Source organism: Sebastes fasciatus, chromosome 15, assembly GCF_043250625.1.
Source record: "Sebastes fasciatus isolate fSebFas1 chromosome 15, fSebFas1.pri, whole genome shotgun sequence".
Lineage (NCBI taxonomy): Eukaryota > Metazoa > Chordata > Actinopteri > Perciformes > Sebastidae > Sebastes > Sebastes fasciatus.
In genome coordinates this window covers 4,730,902-4,753,143 of record NC_133809.1, presented here as the reverse complement: position 1 = coordinate 4,753,143, position 22,242 = coordinate 4,730,902, and the positions used below count along the sequence as shown (strand labels likewise).

At 38.8% G+C, this 22,242-nt stretch overlaps 3 protein-coding genes across 4 annotated transcripts in view; all 3 read right to left on the bottom strand.

The window, feature by feature from the left end:
- eif2ak3 (eukaryotic translation initiation factor 2-alpha kinase 3) overlaps positions 1-5,502 on the bottom strand; it is a 38,729-nt gene extending 33,227 nt beyond the window's left edge. The window contains exon 1 of the mRNA XM_074660838.1: positions 4,982-5,502. Within this exon, the coding sequence (XP_074516939.1) occupies positions 4,982-5,310 (329 nt within the window). The 5' untranslated portion in view covers positions 5,311-5,502. The remainder of the gene's footprint in view (positions 1-4,981) is intronic.
- Positions 5,503-7,003: 1,501 nt separating this feature from the next.
- rpia (ribose 5-phosphate isomerase A (ribose 5-phosphate epimerase)) lies at positions 7,004-15,219 on the bottom strand. Its single transcript, XM_074660857.1, has 9 exons — positions 14,840-15,219; positions 13,991-14,051; positions 13,461-13,516; positions 13,103-13,162; positions 12,809-12,873; positions 12,656-12,724; positions 11,895-12,036; positions 10,879-10,978; positions 7,004-9,859 (listed from the first exon to the last, which is right to left on the bottom strand). The coding sequence occupies exons 1-9, from the start codon at positions 15,035-15,037 to the stop codon at positions 9,762-9,764; spliced, it is 849 nt and encodes a 282-aa protein (XP_074516958.1). The 5' UTR covers positions 15,038-15,219; the 3' UTR covers positions 7,004-9,761.
- A 2,573-nt stretch (positions 15,220-17,792) lies between these two features.
- The window catches only part of slc4a11 (solute carrier family 4 member 11), a 114,770-nt gene continuing 110,320 nt past the window's right edge, over positions 17,793-22,242 (bottom strand). For both annotated transcript variants that reach the window (XM_074660839.1, XM_074660840.1), the window contains one exon: positions 17,793-20,505. In XM_074660839.1, the coding sequence (XP_074516940.1) occupies positions 20,439-20,505 (67 nt within the window). In that variant the 3' untranslated portion in view covers positions 17,793-20,438. The remainder of the gene's footprint in view (positions 20,506-22,242) is intronic.

Genomic DNA, 22,242 nt, shown 5'->3' with positions numbered 1-22,242 from the left:
TTGTGGAGGACATGCTGCTCAAGTGTCATATAAGAACAACTTTCTCGAGATGAATTGATTCTTGAGAGACATTTTTCCTTCTGCTGTAAATGTGTTTTCTGACATTTTTGGAAGTCTTTTTTGTTTAAATTGGCCCATTTGAAGGGAAACATGCCAAAATCCTGTTTCGTTTCTTGCGACATTTCTAAAGTTCAACGGCAATTCTCCTGACAGATGGATGGAAACAGAGCATGGAGTAGAGTATATACTCAAGGGGGGACATTAAAAAGCAATGTGTATGTGTGAAGGTAAGGGAAAGCATTGGGGAAGGAGACGAGAGAGAGAGTAAATATGAGAGCAGGAGACAAAGAATAAATGCAAGGGAGAGACAGACTTCAACAAAGACATACAGACAGACAGGATGTCATCGTAGGTCTTACTGTGTTTTGACACTATAAAAGCAGAAAACCCTACCACAAGTTCATTATTTTCTTTTCTCAGCAAAATCTGTCACCTTTAACACATTTGTTGTTGTTTTACAGACAGGCTGTTTAATGAATAATTCACCTATTCAAGCTTGTTAATTCTTTATGTTATTGACTTCTACATATCAGTGTTACTGTTTGTTATTGTGGTGATGTGTAAATTCACACCCTCTGTAGCAGTCTTTTTAAAACTGGCAGAAATAAAAGCTTAGTTCAATGTTATTACTTAGATAATTACACTATTGGACAAATACAAAACAAATACTTTTTTAGGGCTACGACTAATGATTATATTCATTGTTGATTAATCTGTCGATCGGTCTATAAAATGTCAGAAAATGGTGAAAAACATTGATCAGTGTTTCCCAAAGCCCAAGATGACGTTCTCAAATGTCTTGTTTCATCCACAACTTAAAGATATTCAGTTTACTGTCATAGAGGAGTAAAGAAACCAGAAAATATTCATATTTAAGAAGCTGGAATCAGAGAATTTTTACTTTTTTCCCTTAAAAAATTGCTCAAACCAATTAATTGATTATCAAAATAGTTGACGATTAATTTAGTAGTTGACAACTATTTGAAATTCTAGAATATTTTAAATGTAATAAACCAAAACAAAAGAGAGAAAAAAATACTTTAAACCTTTAATGCTATGGATGTTATATTCTAAACATAGCCAAAAAGTGATCTATACAAGATGACTCTCACAGTAAGTGGTGGCAGACAAACTGCGAATATGGGAGAAAGATATTTCGTGAGCGAAAGAAAAGAGAAAGCGGGAGATGCAGACTGTGACAAAGTGAGAAGGGAAAGGGAAACGCAGCAGAAAGTGACAGACTCCGGTAGGTGTACTGTATGGGAACAGACGTAGGCACAGAAAGAGAGCAGTCGCAGGGTGTGACCAGCAGCAGGATGAACGCTCAGACATTTTCCTGCAGCAGCTGATGTGCCTGGCAGGGGAATAGCCGGCTTCTATCAGAGCAAACTGCTCTGCTAATTACTTTCGATTTTATCTTGATACTGTACTACAGGCAGGAGTCTCATCCTCCTTGAAGTCCTTCACCACGTATTGCCCCTCGCACCAGAGATATTTCAACATCACTTATGTCCTGATAAGTTTGCGTCCTTGGTGGTGCACTGGTTGTAAACAGCAAGCCACTTCTAGTCTGTCTGTACAAGGGGTATACACAAAGATTGTACTCTTGTAAACAACATGTGAAAACAGCTTCTTTTTTTTCTCTGTGTTACACAATTTTTTCAAAACAACACATACAACAACTAATTACACCTATTCGTCTCGACTTGAGCTTCATGGGGCTGACTGCACAGTGTGCCCAGTAGCTCCCTGTTGTGACAGAGCTGGGTTTGTATGGCATCCCAAATAACAAGAACTAATACATGATGCTAGGGAGGTTGTCAGAAAGCTTTTCAGTAAGCCTCAAGATTAAACAGTGTGACGGCAAATGCTGCATTTTTACCACCAAGTAGATACAGCAGCAGCAAGTTTTAGTATTAGAGTAAGAAACAGCAACGGAAAACTTCAAAAAGGTTTGACGCCAACAATGTTTTCAATTTTCTGACTGACTGTGCAGACAGCACATGTATAATGCTACACAGAGAATAATTTAGTGAATGACCTGATATGCTTCGGCGAAGAAAAAGCACTGGAATACGAATGATTCTAGAGGCGGTATCACAGTCAAATATCTGTAATGTCTTGTTAAAAAAAATAGAATAACATGGCAGAGAGAAGGAGCATCATGAAGAACACACTGCGCCAAACATCTAAGGTGGGCGTCAAACCCACTGTTTACCAAGGAAGACAAAATCAATTGCCCTACCCACTGCGCCAAGAACTGCGTCTCACGTTGGGCAGCAGCAGCAGCAGCAGGTCTATCAGGGTTCAGTAAACCTGTGGTCTGTGTGGAGATGGAAACTTTTGACTGACAGGATCCTGGGGTTTTTCCAAAGCTGAGCGACATGCCTTTGCATCACAGTCATAAAATAATAACATGCACTTGTCATGTTTGATTTATATTCATGGTACCTGAGTAGAGCACCCATCAAATGTTTGCTTTTCATTCATTAACAACTGTTTTCAGTTCATGTCCAAGACAAATTCCGTAACTAGGACAATAATATCCATCCTAAGCAAAGCTCCACTTAACAATTTCTACTCTGTTAAACAATAACAGATCCCCGCTCTGAGGCAGCATCTCAACATGTAAAGTCCTTGATTCTTGTGCTGCAGTGCCACTTTGTCACAGCTTTAAATTACCACAAACATTAGCACTTGCTTAGGCTAAATTCCCAATCAGCTGTGGTTAATTAAACAAACAGACTTTATTCCTACTTTACTTTCCTCAGCTAAGACGTAGCCTATCTGCTGACAGGATGAGATAAGCGGTGACAGGATGGTATCTCTGTAGTCAAAGTGATAAGGGATGTTCCCTTCATGTAATGTGATTTCTGTATGATAATAAATGGGAAGCAAATTAACTCAACAGTGCAAACTGAGGAGAGAAAATCTGACAAGAAACCCCCCCCAGAAACCAAGCAGGCAGGGTCCTGCCCATCACATCATACTGCTGCTAGACACAAACTTGTTTATTTATCAAAACAAACTGCAGTGGTGGACTTCTCAGCTATGTGAACTCAACCGGATGGATAGCAGCAGAGCAAGGTTATAGCGTTACCTGTATTTCCAGTTTGTTAATGAGGCATGTGTCATCAAAGCAAATTCCTACTAACCCCAAATAACTACCAAGACATGTCAGCTCATCAAATGTCAAAGCTTCACTGTGGAAACTTTGATAGGAACTGTCAGTGCGCAAGAATCCAACAAGTTTCCTCACAAACTTCTGGTGGATGAACTGGAGCGTGTTAAGCCCTGACATGCCAAGCCATAGGAACAGTACACTTCCTAAAAAACTTTCACTTTTAACCACATAATATGACTAGTATACAAAATAACCACAAATAATAAGAAGTAGCTAGTTCTAGTTAACCACATAATGCCTATTTTCACCAGATTTCCCATCCAAACTTTACTGGAAACTGTACTTCCATGAGCCTGAGGAGGGAGACACAAGAAACCACAACCAAAACAAGTTGTGAGTGCTGAGGCAGAGGAATACTTTTTAGCTAGTTTAATGAAAAATAAAGAGTTTTTTATGCTTTTATTTTGTTTATTTGTCATTTTAACACAGACCATACCCATTTTAAATGATTGTTATTTAGAGAAACTTTAAGATATGTTGTTCTTATATATTGTTTCTTATTTTTGGGCTTTTATTGCCATAATCCTATATATTTATATAGTTCTTATTGTAACTTGTCCCTCCAACTGCCCCATGCCTTTAATATGTTTCTTTTGACTTGAACTAATTATTGTTTGTCTGTTGTATGTATGGATGGATGTATGGATGTATGGACTGGGAATACTACAAATGAATTGCCCCCTTGGGGATAAATAAAGTTGTCTGAACTGAACTGAACTTTTGGGAGTCGTTTCGATGTTGCAGGTTTTAAATAGGCGTGTCAAACTGCAAGTGTCCGATAATGGGTGTCTAGTTTCTAACTGTAATTTGTTTTATTAAACTACCTAGCATTCACACACTGATGGCAGAGGCTGTTCAGGTGCCAACTTTTGCCCATCAGGATGTAATCTAAATACTCATTCACACGCTGATGGCTATGCCTTCGGGTGTCTTGCCCAAGGACACATCGACATGTGACCCAGAGCAGCCGGGGATCCAACCACCGACCTTCCTATTGGTGGACGACCTTCTGAGCCAGAAGGGGGCCACAAGCAACCGCAACCACAACAAGTTTAGAGTGCTCAGGCGGAGGAATACTTAGCACCAGACTGTCAGTTAGCTCGCTCAACGGTTGTGAATGATACTTTTTAGCTATTTTAATGACAAATAAAGAATTTTCTATGCTTTTATTTAGTTTATTTGTCATTTTGGGGGGTCGTCCACATTTTGCAGGTGTTAAATAGGCGTGTCAAACTTCAAGTGTCCGATAATGGGTGTCTAGTTCCTAACTGTATGTTACACTTAATCGAACGGTCGGTGAATGCAACTTTTTAGCTATTTTAATGAAAAATAAAGATTTTTTTTATGCTTTCATATTGTTTATTTATCATTTTGTAGGTGGTTTAGATTGTGCAGGTGTTAAATAGGCGTCGAACTTCAAGTGTCCGATAATGGGTGTCTAGTTACTAACTGTCCGTTACACTTTAAATCTGTTCTTTTTAAACTACCTTGTCGGTTGGACGTTTCTTGGCACGAGACTGTCAGTTAGGTAGCTCAACGGTCGTGAATGAGACTTTTTTTTTAGCTATTTTAATGGAAATTAAAGAGTGTTATGCTTTAAGTTTGTTTATTTGTCATTTTGAGGGGTCGTTTAGATTTTGCAGATGTTAAATAGACGTGTCAAACTTCAAGTGTCCGATAATGGATGTCTAGTTCCCCACTGTCCGTTACAGTTTAAATTTGTTTTTTTTAAACTACCTTGACGGTTGGACGTTTCCGTTACTTTCTCCATAAGCTTCGTCGGCCTCTCCAGTCGGCCCGTTGTCGTCGTCCTCCACGGTAACGTCTGCTATAATGACTGGGGAGCCAACGTTCTCCAAGCCCCGCTCCATGATGACTCTTGCACCATCTTCCTCCTCAGAGCCCCGGCTGACGGTGACGGACTTCGGCTCCCTCCCGGTGCTCCCGGTGGCGGTGGCGGAGCTCTGAGCCTGCGAGGTCCCGGATCCGATGATGAGCGCTTTGAGCAGCAGCAGGAGCACCAGCAGGGAAATGCTCACGTTTCCAAAGTGAAGCCCCCTTTCCATTTGTAAGACTGGCACATTAGTGAAAGTATGAGATTTACATGCCAACGTACTGGCCTTGTAAATCTTAACATTAAAAAAGTACAAAAACAAACTCCCTTTGCTTAAATCGCCCTTTCAAATGTGTTCTTTAAGTAAACATAAACATCCACTGGGGTACCATGTTATATCCCTTTATACTTCACTCAAGACATGCCTTAGTAACGCTAAGTCCCGCCTTGTTGCTACACTAGGATTGGTCAGTGAGATCTTCATTTTTATGTAACCGTTTCTCATTGGGTGCATTAGCTGTCAATCATGCATACTCGCATACTAAGCAGAATGCGATTGCATCAGAGACCTGTCACTCAAAGGGGCGGGCTCAGAATGTTCCAGCCCACCCAAACAGTGCATCTCATTGGCTAATCCCTCTCGACGCATGCGCACTGGCTCAGCACAGCAAAAAGTGACGCAAAAAAATCCCCGATGGCAAATCGTGTTGCAGGGATCTGATTGGTGGAATGTGTCACCAAACGTCCAATCAGAGAGACGCTGCCGAGATGCAGCAACGCTATTGGTTGATTTTTGCCCCTCGTTGCCTAAACGTCAGCACAACATTCGATATTTCAGCTGTCACTCATTGGCAGTTGTCAAGACAGCCGACATAAAAGCATCAACGTGGCTTCACTGCTGTAGATGTAGATGTAGGTGCGTTTCCTGTTCCTGATCACGAGTTTTGTTCTCAGTTTCTGGATAAACAAACAAGGGAGGGCTATGACATAATGTCAGTGAGAGACTTAAAGCTATAAGGAATGTAGTTTTTAAAATAGAAACTTATATAAAACTACATGACTTTCAAGTTTATGAGTTATGTTTTCATAAATATACATGACAGCTACTTTAAATGCAATTTAAAAGCATTTGTGGCTATACAGATAGTCAATGCTTACCTATTGAATATATATTTTATTTAATAATGATTTTAGGTGGTACATAAGGTCAGATTGTGAACCCAGTTTGCTGTGTGAGGAGTGAACACCTTGCAGCAAAAACAAGCTACTTGCATTTCTAGCACCCCCATGTGACCATAAAGGAGAATGGCACCATCAAGGTTTTCTGTCAACTCATCTTTTCCATCATCTTTGACATGAAAACATAACAAATTCTGTACTTGGTTCATCCAAATTACCAAAAAATTAAATAAATACAAAAAATCTCACTTACATCTGATTTTTAAAAGGGCTGCAACTAACAATTACTTTCATTATCAATTAATCTGGTGATTATTTTGTTGATTACTAGGAAATTAGCCCACATTAATAATTGCTTATTTAGTCTGACATACACCCCATTTACACCTGGTATTATTAAAATACGATCTGTATCCGGACACATTATCTGGATAAGGAAAAATGCATGTTAATGCTAGGCGTAAATGTGGTGCAACTGTCCAAAACATTAATATATTCAGCTTACTATCATAGAAGCATCTGCAAAGCTAAAACCAGTGAATATTTGTAATTTTTTTAAGCACAAATGCCAAACAATTATCAAAATTGTTGCCAATTTAATTCATGAGCCAAATTGATTAATTGACTAATTGTTTCTGCTCTAGTATCTAGTTTTGGAACAAAGTCTACGTTCCACCACATCAAGCTATTGACAGAATGACAATACGTTTTCACTGAATCATCAGAAATAAAACAAGGAGACATACTATGTTATCATTATGGTTCTGTATTGGTTGACAAAAGAAAATAGTACCGTCACAGTAAAAATTATATCACAGTCTGTTGGTAGAGAAAGGAATAAGAGAAATGCTGGTGCAAAAATATCCAACACGGTGTACAACTTGTATCGGACCCAAACTGGGCCACGTATTCTCAGTTCAGTTAACTTCACCATTGTCTACACTCCACTGAGGCCGTGATACATCCTGAAATTCATCCGCTTCCATTTGATTTATGAGAGTACAATTAGACTAGAATAGAATCGGATGCCCCGTACCTAAGAACCTAAGAACCTAAGAACAGTGGCTTGTAGACAAATCTGCTTTTGCATTTGCTTGATGTTCTCCTGAGTCGCTCAGAGATGTACATACAAAAACATAAACATACAAAAATAAAGTGTAAGGCATCGTGAGCCAAAAGTAGAGTGATTAGCTGCATTTCAAAATGAAAGATATCAATCATATGGAAAAATTATCACAATTTTCAAACAAATGATGGTTGTTCTGGACAGTAAAGGAACTTTTCCATGCTGTAAAGAAAGACAACTTGACTATTTGAATCTTTGAGAGAAAGAATGACGAGCTTCTGATTTTTAGACAATTCAGAAAGAGCACTGTGCTACACATTCAAAGCTGCACTGTACTGCTTTTTAAGACCTCAACATCTTGAAATGATTACAAATAAGATTCAATAAAGATGGGACATTGTGAAACATGACATCTTGGATGTTTCTTTTTGGAAGCTGCACACAAATTAAACCAAACATCTTTTGTCTTGCTGCATTATTGTTCATTGAAATGTCCTTCCTAAAACCTGATGCATTTTTTAACTAAACGTAGCTGTGATTGTGAGTGGTAGTTGTTCCAACAATATGACAATCAATACATTTTGCTACATCTGAATAAAGCAGTGTTTTATTGCTTTGTCGTGCCAAGGCACATAAAATGTAATTGTGTTGCTGTTGGTTCGGATTTGAGCTACATCAGTTCTGTGAGTATTTTATAGCACAGCTGCCCATCATCATTACCTCAAAACACATCTCTCTATAGCTATATTTAACATTAAGTTGATGGCACAAGACTTCCTGTGACCGGATGGCTTGTGTAAGGAAAATTGTAATGCAAGTTAACTTGCAGGCACAAAACGGAGCCAACACAGTAGAGGGAGGTACATGCATGAAAGTAAACACATTCAGAGGTTTGGTTTGGACTTTAACCCGGCTCACTGACTAGTGGAACTGCACACAAACAGCTATTGAAACTCTGACGAAACCGCAGAGATTTCTCAAACTCTGTCTTCACCCAAGAAATCAGATCATTGGTCCATGACACAATGCTTATCATACACTAAAGTTCAAGGAGAAGAACTTCCATATCAGGACTATGAACCCCACTGGCCAGTGAAATAAACATATTTAAACCACCAAATATTTCAAACTGGCTCTGTTAAGGAATTGCATGACAGAATGGAGTCATTTCCAGGTGAAAATCCTGAAATGCAGATGTCGTATTATACCTGTTAAACCCGCACAGTTGTCCTGAACACTTTAACAACTGCAATTCCTAATAAAGAGGATATATAATTGTCGTCAAGTGCAGCTGAATGGTTGAGATGATGAAAAATGTACCACTATGCTACCACAAAATTGTAAAAAATTAACCACATGCTGCTGTAGGACACACAAGGTGACAACAGACGGAGCTTCAGTTACACCGAGGCACTGAAAGAACGGTGAAGCTGCTGCGGCCACACAGAGAAAATCACATTTCAGAGACAAAACAGGAAGTACATGCTCTTACAACAACAGGATGATTTCACCTCGTCCTTTGGTTTAACCTTTTTTGTACAAAGGCCCATTGGTAGCTTCTACGCAGGCATTTTCTACTAAAGCATGCGTTGAAATGTGTCTGTTTAAAAGCCAGTAGCATCTACATTATATTCATTACAGCCCACCTCTGTGCTGTGCGGTATGTGGGCGACATTGGATTATTGTCACACGATAACCAAATAATAGAAGCTTCACACCTGCACCACAGGGTTTCCCGAAATTGTCAAAGATCTCATTAATTTTTGGAGCTTTTTTTCAGTTTTAATTAGCATATTAATTAGAGGAAATTAATTTCCTGAAAAAGTAAAACTTCTTGGTGTTGTAGGAGAGTTCATAGTACTCCTTTTTCTGTGATCTAATTAAACAAAAAGACTTCAAGGCATATCAGCTTTCTGACTGCTTGCAATGTCTTGAGCCTTCACTTTGACGAGTGGACTTGTGTTATTTCTAGCAGCCGAACAGATGGCAATAGTTTGATGTGTGATTATGAGTTTTTATATGTAACTTTCATGGATCATTTCTTTTAACAGGTCTTAAAATATAATCTCAAGGCACACCATAAATTGCATTCTGCACCACTGCAGTGGTTCATCTCGCTGGTTGAGAACCACAGCTCTAACAACAATACAGGCTGAAAAACTAAACATATCAGATGCACTTGATTTTACTCATCAGGCACTTTAAATCTCACAGTGTCAGAAGCACCACCTGCAGGATGAGAAAAAACAAGTGATGCTTAACTCTATCTGGTTTTGAGATGTGTGAAAACTTCCCAGTTACAGTTTTAGTCCAGTTCTGCAGGAGGTGCAGCTCTGTCCAAAACACAGACTGAGACCGGGTGGAAGGCATGAACGCGGCACTTGTGGGTAAAGTGAGGTCATTGGAGAGGAGGGAAGACGGTGAATATGGCAAACTCCTCAGTTGACCGGAGGATCTCGAACCTGCACGCTTCCATCCTCCATGCCGAAGTAGGCTCGCTCAGCCATGCCGACGAAGAGCCCCGTCTCCACTACACCTGGAGAGGACACACACACAGACGCACCGTTTAGTTGGACCACAAAGGTCAAATACAATTTTCAAGGCTGATTACCAATAAAAGTTTGGAGCCATAACACAACCAACATTTTCGCAAAGTCCTGACATCTCTTCCTAACAAACAGCGAGCAAGCTGGTGAATGGAGCGAAAAATTGTCCAGATACACTACCAGCGATGTCACTCTCTATTACATAGAGACGGTGATATTGATTAACCGTCGGTTACTGTCAGGGTTGGGAGGTGTGCAAAACTTTGAATAAATAGAGCCAGGGCGAGCCGTTTTTCTTCTTTTTTTTAAAATTCTTTTTATGTCCTTTCAACAGGTACAGTCGTACTGCACAATCACATGTTTTGACATGACACAACAGGGTCATAAGTGTCTTTAGAAGGCAGTTCGTGAAATTCGGCATCCCCACAATGTCCACACATTGTTCCATTAAGTAGGAATGAGTAATATTTTTCGTCCATAGGCCCAGAGAATACATAAATGTACAGGGAGGAAAGATGATATGTTTATTTATACGTATATTAGGAGAGAAGAGAAGAATAGAAAAGGAATTGTAAAAGAATAAATAAATAGATGAATAAATAAAAATAAAAATGAGTTAGAAAAAATAAATAACAAAAAATAGAATAGGAATAAAAAAAAAAAATAGGGAAAAAAATAGTAATAATAATAATAAATAAATTAAAATATAGAGAAACAAAGTAAATAGTGATTATAAATCCCAACGAAAAATAAATAAATAAATACCGGATGAGCTGTTTTTCAAACAAGCGACACGTCGCTTTGCCTGTTTGCTGACGCACATAGCAAGTTAAAACATCTTCATTTGTAAAAACTGAAACAATCTGATGTTCGCTCGTTCGCATCACGTCCCGCCCTCCTGCTTCCCATTTCTGGGAGGTTGTTTGTGATGACGATGTGGTTGGCAGCAGGATATTTACCGGTACTTAAACACAGCCATATTTGTCTTAGTAAAGAGCCAGCTCCTCACCTGGGATCATCTTGATGGCCGTGTTGACTTCCTTCCAGTTCTGAGCGTGCTCAAACTTCCAGTCCAGGATGAAGTTGCTGTTGTCAGTGACCACAGGACCCTGAGGGCCACAAAACACACAACTCAGACCTCAGTCACAAAATCATTCACACATTTTCTTTAAATTGTTATCTAATAACCAGAGGGCTGCCAGCAAAGTTCATATCACAGAAATGTGTTTATAATACTAAATATCAAAAGGACACAACTAAAATGTTAGATAAACCATCAGTTTTTCCAAGCCAATGACTCCTTTGACAAACTGACACCTTGATAAGCAGAACTGACTCATTTCTTTACCTTGCCTGGTTGACAACAGCTGTTCGAAAAGTTTTCCAGTTAACAAAGAAACTTATATTTGACCTGACTGTTGAAATGATTAAGTCATCATGTGTAACTATGAGGCAAATGTTGTATAAGCAAACATTTGTGTGAGGACCAAGGCTTCCTGGGTAAACAAACTGGGACTTGTCCACTCAGTAGGACACAAACTGCTTCCAGGCTCAACAGTGAAAAGGAACAATACAAACATGAAGAGCCAGGACAACAAACAAAACTCTCCTGTCTCATTTTAACAGAACTGAGAAGGAAATAAAGACACTCCAGAGGGTTCTTTTAAGCGTCAATCCAAATGTAACGACATTGCAGCCATTTCAGCCAATAACCTGGTCCAGAGCAGACTGCAGTGACTGAACAGGTAAATTCAACATCTTGCCAAAGGACAATTAGGCTCTTCTAGTTTTAGAGTCATTCTTAACCTGAACCGTAGGACCCCACCAGCCTCTGAACAGAAAACCAGAGTGATCTACAGAAATTCAGAAATCTACCGCGGAGCAACCCAAGGCCAAGCTGGGAGCAAAAAAGAAGAATTGTTAAATTGTTGCTGTAACACAGAGAGGTGCCATGAAAACAGCAAAATAAGAGAAGTGTTGAATACAGATGAAGTGAGAGCCGAGCCGAGCCAATCTTCCACTTACTGCTTTGCTGACAGCCATCCGTAAGTTGGCCTCGCCTCCGAAGCGTTTGGCTATCGTCCTGGAGATGGGAACGTACGCCATGGGGATCACCTCGATGGGAACTCCCTTCTTCCACTGCTGGCCCAGAGCCTTGGAGTCCTTCCTGGGAGAGGAAGAGGAAGATAAGAACCACATCTATTCTGGACACGTACACACATATTAACTAGAGGTCGACAGATATGGGGTTTTCAATGGCTGATGTGGATATTTAGAGAGCAGGGAGGCCGATATATAATGCTGATATTGTGTTTCTTTCTTTTTGCATCTGATAAAATACAACAATTCAATAAATACAAATAATACAAGTCTACAGGTTAACAAAAACTTTGTAAAAAAAATAATAAAGGAATGACGAAAATGTGTAATCTTACATTAATAAAAAAATAAAAAAATAAAATAAACAATGTTAGTTTCTCTGGTGTTGGCTTGTTTATCGGCCTTGTAAGTGCAGACATCGGCTGATGCTGATCATCTTAAAATGTCATTAACCGCCCCGATTAATTGTCCGACCGATTAATCAGACATCACTAATACAAACATGTAATTAAAGCTTGAATGTACCACAAGGCAGAAAACGGAGCCTCTCAACCAACTAATACACAGAAAATGATCAAATTATTAATGAAAAACTGCAAAACATCCATTATTTTATTCCTCTGAGGGCTGTCAAAAACACTTTCACTAGTAATTTAACTTTTTGAGTTAAACTAGCAAATACAAACCTGTAGTCAGCAATGACAACAAAATGTTTTCCACAGCCGGCTACAATCTTCTCCTGCGTCAGGCAGCCGCTGTGAGACAAAGAGAGGACGAGTGAGAGACAGAAATCAGGAGACACCGGCTGAGTTCTGCTGTCTGTATTAAACTGTCCTCACCCTCCACCTTTAATCAGCGTGAGATCTCCGTCTACTTCGTCCGCTCCGTCGATCACCACATCCAGCTGCGTGGGAGGAATGTTAACTTATTACAGCACACGACAAATCAAAAGGAACTGTTTCTCTGCATTTAGACACTCAGCTCCACCAGTCATGTTTTTTTTCTTTTGCAGTCGCACAGGCACAATTTCCACAACGCTCCAATTCAAGCTGACAGAGTTTGAGCGCCAACGTATTGCGGCCCCTTCCTCACGTCCACGTCTTTCAGATTCATTTATAACGAGCTCATCGTACCTCTGGGTGCCTGTCCAGATCCGACAGCGTGAGGCCGTGCTGCACAATCAGCTGGCGAGCCTGTGGGAGGACAAGCACAGAGACGGGACAAAATGTGACGACCGGGAGGCAAAAAGCTGCGATACGATTTTGTGCTTTTGTTTTTTTAGAAAGGACACAATAGTAAGTTATGATTAATGCATCTTCTCTTGCAAGTATGCTTAAACAAAAAAAGTGTGTGTGACTGTGTGTGGTAATGAAACCACGATGTTACAGTGCATGCTGTTGCTAAATGCTCTGTGTGTGTGTACGCAGCATTAAGCAACCGGGATGAAAATAATTAGAAGTCTACAAGTAAGTCTAAACATCTTAAACCAACCTGGAAGGAGGTGGGCACACACACGATGTTGAGTTTCTCCTGACGCACCCTCTCAGCTGGAATAAACAACATACACATAGTAGAAAAAAGAGGGATCATGAATGTGTTTAGCTTAAAGGGATAGTTTGAATGTTTTGAAGTGGGGTTGTATGAGGCACTTATCCATAGTCAGTGTATTACCGACAGTAGATGGCGGTCGGTACACCCCCAGTTTGGAGAAACAGACAGGAGTTATGGCACAGAAGCAAACTCCAGTCTGCTTCTCAAAAACTGGGGGCACGCCAACCGTCCGAACTATCCCTTTAAGCACTGGTAATGAAAATCTTGCTGCCTCTGTTGTATTTATTAAGCATTTCACTTGCAATGATATAGCAGAAAAACACATTTTTACATAAAGATTTCTAACACCAAAGCAGACTAAACTTTGCTTTAATCTAACTGTGGCTAAGTGATTGTCTACAAGACAAATTTATTTGGTTAGGTGTCATTTCTGAGACATCTAAAATCAGAATTATATTGGTTTCTCTCACCTAATCTGTCCACAGCATAGACAATGGTTGATCCGCTGCCCACTCCAACCACCTGGTTGTTCTGTAGGAAGAAACAAAAAATAACTTAAACTTGATGCAACCATGCCTCATTTCACACCAGGCCATAAAACCTGGTGTCACAATGACTTGGCTGGATGTGTGTTGAAATGCAGCAGTAGCAATGGACAGGATAAGAGGAACAGTGGAGTTTTTATATTATATTAAGTGTTTTTTATGTGTTTTGTTTTCCACACAGTCACAGGGGAATGAACCACAATGAACACAATATACAAGTGTTAAATTAAATTAAAATTAACAGCCTCAAAAAATACAATAAAGTTAAAAACGTTTGCATTTCATAACCCAAACTGTCCATATATTAAATTCCTGCACTATCTCAGCTCCATTATATAATCTGTAACAATAAACTGACTTTAATCTCATGCATAACACATAATACAGCCTCTGCTAGCTTTCTTATTTCTGTCTGCATTGTTTAGATCATGCATATCATGTTATCATCTCTTTCTGTCTGTGCATCAGTTAAAACTACCCTGACTGTCAGCAGCTAACACAGGCTGTAACATGCTGTAACATGCTGTACTGTTAGTATATTTAGTCCTTTAATACCGAGCAAAGTTAGCCCACTATCCCGGGACAAGCATGCATAACACTGAGCCAAATCCCTCCACAAACCGTGCAGGTTAGATAACAGCACTGAGGTAGCAGGCTAGGCTACTTTCTATGTCTAGCATGCAGCATCTGGGTCTGCAGCTAGCAGCTAGCTGTGGACACATGTGGACATTATCAGACAGACAGAGACACATGTGTAAAGACAGTTGACTGTACCTGGACGTGGTTGTCCACAGCAGCGTAAGCGGCCAGTTTCTTCGCCTCCTCTGCCATGTTGTTGTTGTTAGCGGACTGAGTGAACAGACACACGTGTTTCTGCTTCTGTCTGCAGAGAGCTGCTGATACCAGCCTCCAGGATGAGGAAGAGGAAGAAGAGAGGAGTTTACTGAAGGAGACCCACCTCTGGAGTCTCATGACCCGGCCCACAACACGCAGAGACAGGCCCACTAGAGACAGACCGGTTCTCCTGCTCCTCCGCACCAGGAAGTTAGATGCTGTTAATCCTGTTTGACAGCTGATCACCTGTCCTCCTGTCTCTTATCATATGACTTATTAGAGATCTGCGGTTATCTGCGCAGGTGCAGCGCAGCAGCAACACGGTGTCTAGAAGGTAACCCGCAAACTGCTAAAAACCAAAGATGCTCAAAACGTGTAAAGTCTCGCGAGAATCTCTGCCCGACGACTTATCCTAACCTTATCCATCTCGCGAGAGTTTCCCAAATTGTGGGTTAACAATAATTCAACTGGTATTAATACAATTATACTGTATATTTCAAGAAATATTCTTATTTAATTTGTATCTATATTATTCTTGCATTTATATTTAACAAACTTAATAGATCCTACTTATGAGCATTTTTTTATTCACTTATTATTCACTTATTATATACTGTATATATTGTATGTGTCTGATGCACATATTTGTACATATTTGTACATATTTATTATTTATTTATATGACTTCTTACTGTTATATTTTGTAGCATTGTGTAAATAATTTATATTTTAAATACTCCTTTATTTCCATTTTTCTTAAAATGATTTATGCTTATATAAGAGAATAAATCATCTATATATATCTGCTTCTATATTTATCTCACTGCCTCTCTCTCTCTATATATATATATATATATATATGTTCTTAATATGCCTTTGTAAAAAGTATTTCCTTTTATTTATTGTATATAACGTACTGTTTTTAATGGAGCTTCCCAGCAAAACGTATTTCACACAATTGTACATGTATAACTGGTGTGACAATAAACATCTTGAATCTTGAATATATATATCAATAAGGTATATCTGATTCTGATAAAAATATAGCCTACTATACATCTTTGGCTTTTTGAGGATTGTTTCCGTGTAATATTTAATAATTTAGATTAAAAATACTACAATACATCTTCATACTGAGTGGTGGAGCTGAACATGTAGAGTTCGTCCTGAGGGTGGCGCCAGAGGAACAGCTATGGAGTCAGGCTCATTTAAAAGGTTCATCCCTTTGGGAGCATGACTGAGCTCAGCAATATTATTAAAATTCATATTAAATTATGAGATTTATTGTGTGCAAAGTTGACATTTTGGCCTGAGGGTGGTGCAAGAGAAAAGTGCCCAAAGTTAAAAATAAAAAAGGGTTAATTCTCTAGAGAGGTGGAAATTTGCTCTGGAAATTTCATCACAGTCAATCTGCCAATTAGATTTAGATATTTTTTGGTGCACAACAAAGGGTGCAGTTGACATTTGAGCTTTGGGAGAAACATCAGAGAGAAGAACTGATGCAGCCACTTCAATTTGATCGTCTTCACCCATGAGAGTCATGTGTTTTTAATGGGACATGCAGGAGAAATTGATTTAAATCTCTGAATACTGTTCGTCCTGTGTTCTCTGTTGTGTCCTTACATTAGGGAATACAAACATGTTTGTCTAGAAGACAACAAAAAAACAAGTGTTGTAAAAACAAGCATTTGTACAGAACATTTGCCACTAAAATATAATTAAAAAATGTGGAAAATGTTGATTTTAATCAGGAATCATGTGGTCAAAGGCTACATTAACAGGATTACAAATAACACATGACATAAATGTCAGCTTTCAGTTTCAGTACGTGACTACGGCCACGTTTTGGTTGGTACCAAAAAGGTTTTGAGGTTCGAGACACAGTGTTAGTTATTTTTTAAGTTCCAGTTAACTTGGAATACAATTATTATTTATTATAATTATTATTGTTTGTTTGTTATTATTGATTGTTATTATTACAAGTCAAGACCAACAAGTCCCAAGTCATGTCCCAAGTCAAAACCCAAGTCAAGACCAACAAGTCCCAAGTCATGTCAAGTCAACCCAAGTCAAGACCAACAAGTCCCAAGTCAAGTCCCAAGTCAAGACCAACAAGTTCCAAATCAACACCCAAGTCAAGACCAACAAATCCCAAGTCAAGACCAACAAGTCCCAAGTTAACACCCAAGTCAAGACCTAAGTCAAGACCAACAAGTCCCAAGTTGAGTCCCAAGTCAAGACCAACAAGTTCCAAATCAAGACCAACAAGTCCTTAACCAAGACTGACAAGTCCCAAGTCAAGACCAAGTCCCAAGTCAAGACTCAAGTCAAGACTGACAAGTCCCAAGTCAAGTCAAAAGTCAAGAGTCAAGTCAAGACTGACAAGTCCCAAGTCAAGACCAAGTCCCAAGTCAAGACTCAAGTCAAGACAAACAAGTCCCAAGTCAAGACCAACAAGTCCCAGTTCAAGACCCAAGCCAAGACCAACATTTCCCATGTCAAGTCCCAAGTCGAGACCCAAGTGAAGACCAACAAGTCCCAAGTCAAGACCAACAAGTCCCATGTCAAGTCCCAAGTCCTAAACTTTGAGTTTTGAGTCCTAAACAAGTCAGAATGCGCTCTTCACCAATTTAATGTCATTTGCGTTGTTTTTGTACGCAAAATTATCTTTGGTATAATTCTTTTCAACTAATGCTGTGCAGTGTAACGAGTCTGACGCGAGTCCAAGTCATGTGACTCGAGTCCACACGTCTGCTATTTAACCTTTTGTGATATCTTATAATGGAACAAAGTGTTGGTCAAGGAGACGTTTTGTCCTAATGGTGGCACTAGATAAATGTTCAGGAGGTCAACAAGAGGACAGACACCATAATGAACACAAGCACACGTATTAACATCACTACTACTTTTTATTTGGCAAACAGCTTGAGATAGTCTCTCTTTTCAGTGTACAGTATATATATATACTATAGTAAACCAACACATTCTGTTTTATAACCATTTTTTTCTCGTTTTTACATATTACAGCTTACAAATATAGCTGATCTTTTTGACAAAATTACAGATTCTGTTTGACACCTAAATTATTATGCTATATAAAAATCCACACCTTACATTCATGATTAGAAAAAGTTAGGCTATATGAAATCAGGAAAAAGAAAAGGGAAAAGAAAAAAAGAAAACACCACAGTACGCAATTTCAAACAAATCCAATTAGGAGGAGGAGGAGGGGAGTCACAAACAGAGTCGTGTTTCTATCACTCTGAATCCAATGTCGAGTCCTCTGAGAGAAGTTTGCTGCTATTCCAAAATCATCAGTACAGAGAAGATATCAAGGAACAACAACATTACTGTCACGTAAGAAGAAGAATGGTTAAATCTCTGTACTCGGTCCAAAGTTAGGAACTAATACTTCGCCATGGATTATAATGGATACTTGATAAAAACTAAACTTTGCATTGCAAACTGTACATATTACTTCATACCTCACAATCTCTCTGCTCTCTCACCAGTAAGACTTAATCCAAAGGATTATGCAAATGCTCTCCATCTTTTTTTCCTTTTCATGCCTCGCTATCTCGGCGTGAGACATCTGCTTAAATTGGACATCTTACTCACATCTGTAAGACAAAAAGTTCAACAGAACTGCATGAGGGAGCTGCCATTTGGATATTGGGAAAGCAAGTAATAAAATCCAGCACTGTGAACGCCTTGTTGACAGGCAAACCTTTTTTTTTTTTGTGCGATAATTGAATCAGCACTGTTTTTTTTTGTACCATGACGATGGACTGAAAAGTTTGTGTCTTAAAAATACAGCTGGCCTGTCTTTGCTTCGCTGGGATCTCACCAGTGTGTTTTTTATACACAGTATTGCTGAATATTGAGCGTTGCATTGTTGAGAAGTTACTGTTTTATACTCTTTTTTTTCTGGTGTTGTGTAGGATACGTGTCCATTGGCATCACATCGTATCAAAACCCCAGATGAGTCATGCTGTTAAGCAAACCAGCGCTTGCTTGCTTAGATTTTTTTTTGTCTTTTTGTACTGAAGATAACAAGATAATCTGTCCAGACGTCTGGATTATTACATGACGACGTTTGCAAGCATTGATCTAATCATAACATCTAAATAGAAAACAAGACCAGATTAATTCTAAAACTCATCTTTGAACACTTGTTCACAAAAATAAAACTAAAAGAAAGGGATGCATTTTGTTGAATCCAAAGCTCACAAATATATTTTTTTTTTTTTTACCTGACTTTCATCTTTACTAGCAATGCACCAGAACTGTGTTGGACTTTGTGGAGCTGGAAGGGACTTTGATATGTAAACACTGCGGCAAAGCCTGATGTGAGACAACACACTCAAAATACAAGAATCAATATATAACCGTGGAATGTAAACAGACACATTTCTTATTTTGTACTTAAAAGATAAACTGTCAGCATGATAAATAAATATTTTTATTTGAATTTAACCTAAAATACTTTTTTGTATATTTCCATAATATATTCTAATATATTCATAATTTGATAAAGATTTCACTAGATGTTTTGGCTTGTGCTGTCGTTCTAAATAATTACATATAATATATATATATATATATCTGTGGAATGTATTTTATTTTTTTATTCAACTTAAGTTCCACCTTTTAAAAAGAACTGTCAGGAAGCTAGATGAAGGACAAATTAATAATAATAATGTGCCTATGACACACACTCACACAATCCTTAATGAACACTGATATCTGTTGGAATGACTTAGAAACTAAATATGCACAAGTGTCCTTCATAGAAAAGGGGGGGAATCACAGCTAAAAGGTGCAGGAATGTAAAGGTTTTAAACACTGCACAATGACAGAATTACAAAAAAGTACAGATTTACTTTGCAGTGGCTTAAATGCAGTGTTCTTTTTACCGGTTAATTCACCCACGGAAAAGTATTTAAGTACTTATCAACACAGTGTAAGTATGCCCGAAGTATGACAGCGTAAAAACACAATGTGAGTGCAAAGTGTCACAAAGATTTTGTTCATACTTACATTGTGCCATTACACCTCTCTACAATGTACACCGGCAGCATTTGTATTACTTACACAGTATTAGTGAGTACTTTAAGCACTTACCCATAGCTTAAACATACAGATGAGTACACCCCAGTAAGGATATTGTAAAATGTAAAGGTGTGAGAGGAGAACATGGGGGTATATGGCACTGAACGAGGGTCAAACTGAGGTGAAACAGGGAGTTCTGGACGCTCCTGTTGTTGGGCAGAACGTTCCCCCTCAGAGAGACGCCGTCTGTCCACGTTTGGAAATATTTCCCACACTCATCTCTCGTTAATCACGCCACTTCCAGTGCTTCACCTGTAAGAATGTTCTTATCAGATACAAAAATCAAAACAGTCAATATTTCTCCTTTTTGCTTCCATACAGTTTTGCATTGAAAAATATGTTGTGGTTTTTTTAAATTTCTTTTTTTTGTGGTTGTAATTATTCCAGACGTCTTTTTCGTGGATCCAGAACGTGTCTCCATCTGTAGCTACATGTGTTGGGCATCCATTATGTCCAAGTATTTGGCCTCAATGATATGAGGAAGCACGTTGTTCCTAAACACAGAGCAGACAGAAATCTGTGTCAGTTGTTAGACCGGCGCTGAGAAAGAAAACATAAGGAAACAAAACACCGAAACCATCCGCGTGTCAGATCTTATCAGACAAGATGTATCACTTCCTTCTCGGTGGTGCCAGTGAACAAGAGATCGAATCAACGATACACACATGGATGTGAGTGTGCACGATCTCACAGGAGACCTGGGTGGGAAAATGCTGTGTATACTGTATATCAACAAAATGATACTACTACTACACTCAAAAATCTTTTTCTTTTTACGTTTTTTCTCATTCGCTTTGGCTCAATTCTTTTTTTTCAAAACAATGAGCTCAGATCTCTGAACAATTAGTTTGTTGTTCACAACAGATTAGAATGTCTCATTCATTCAAGCAAATTGCATTTGTTTTTTGCACATTGTGTGCAAAAGAGTGAATACAATTGTCTATCATTTATAGTGTTTATTTGCATAAAAATGCACAATACAAATGATTATGATTATTTATATATTTGCTTTGATTAAAAAAATCTTGTTAAGTTGTTGTGAAGTTAAACAGGTCATAATTACCTCTCTAATATCTATTTTATATTGATGTGAAAGTTTCTCTTTTTTCTCTTCTCTTCAAGGTTCTCGCCAAAAGCTTAATTTTGGAATGGTCATTTTGCTGAGCAGACCATGAACGTCTCATAATAATAACTCAATGGCACCTCCATTAACGTTAGAAGCTCCGTTATTTATCCAATCAGGACTGTGCTGCCCACCGGCTGCTAACAGCTAACGTTACTAACTCTCCTCCTGCTGATTTCAACACAGATTTGTTGATCACAGTGTGGCTTTATCAGGGAAAAAATAGGGTGCGTCCCTTCAGGATTAGTAGCGCCACGCTGTTGAGCGCTTTTTTTTTCTCTCCGCCGTGTCTCCGATCCAAAACAAACTGAAACATGATACGACGTGCGTATGCATCATTGTGCATGCGTAACTGCCTGTAAGCATCAATAAGAGGAATCGATAATCTCGGAGGCATGAGATGCCAAGAAAGCGGACAACTACGGTTCTCTATTCCCATCACTAGCGTTTTCCCTGCCAAGTGGCAGATGGCCTGATGATTTCACCCGCCAAATGCCAACAATTTACCCGCATTTGGCGGGTGGCGGTTGCTGATTTCAGACCCTGCATGTAATACATTTCTACACAAATACATTTACTGTATACAAATGTGCATATCCCCTTTTTCTGTGTAGCTACTACAGTATTGACCTTTCCCAGTAAACTTTGACCTACTGTTGAAATGTGAATCTAAAAAAGGTATAGTCTGCTAAATATGCTCTTTAAAATGGTATTTAATGGATGGGTGTGGTAATGAACAACTAACAGTGCGTTTCAGTAAACTTAGTGATGAAAAACTAATTTTGATTCAGTTAAAAAAAAAGTAAAATACTAATGCTTAAACTTTGAAAAGTACTAGATAAATAAAGTTTACTTGCTTTCTTTAAAGTTTTACAGTTTTTTCAAGTGCACAACATCAGTTTATTGAAAGTATTCCACTAGTTTGATGCGCCAAAGAAAGTCAAGGAGAGTGGTGTGAATTATTCTGTGAATTTACAAATATCGTACACATGTATAATGCACTACAACCCATCTGCTGTTAGCGCTGCAGACACTGTTCTCACACATTTTGTTTCGTCACACTGAGCTGATGAACTGCAGCGCAAAACATTTGTATTTCAACTGAAGC

What these genes read in the sequence shown, in the direction of transcription:
- rpia (XM_074660857.1), bottom strand. Translation starts at nt 15,037, where the DNA reads ATGAGACTCCAGAGGTGGGTCTCCTTCAGTAAACTCCTCTCTTCTTCC. An exon ending in GTTGTCATTGCTGACTACAG is followed by an intron (nt 12,037 to 12,655) that starts GTTTGTATTTGC and finishes TTCCTCTCCCAG; the next exon opens with GAAGGACTCCAAGGCTCTGG. An exon ending in GGCCATCAAGATGATCCCAG is followed by an intron (nt 9,860 to 10,878) that starts GTGAGGAGCTGG and finishes TGTCCTCTCCAG; the next exon opens with GTGTAGTGGAGACGGGGCTC.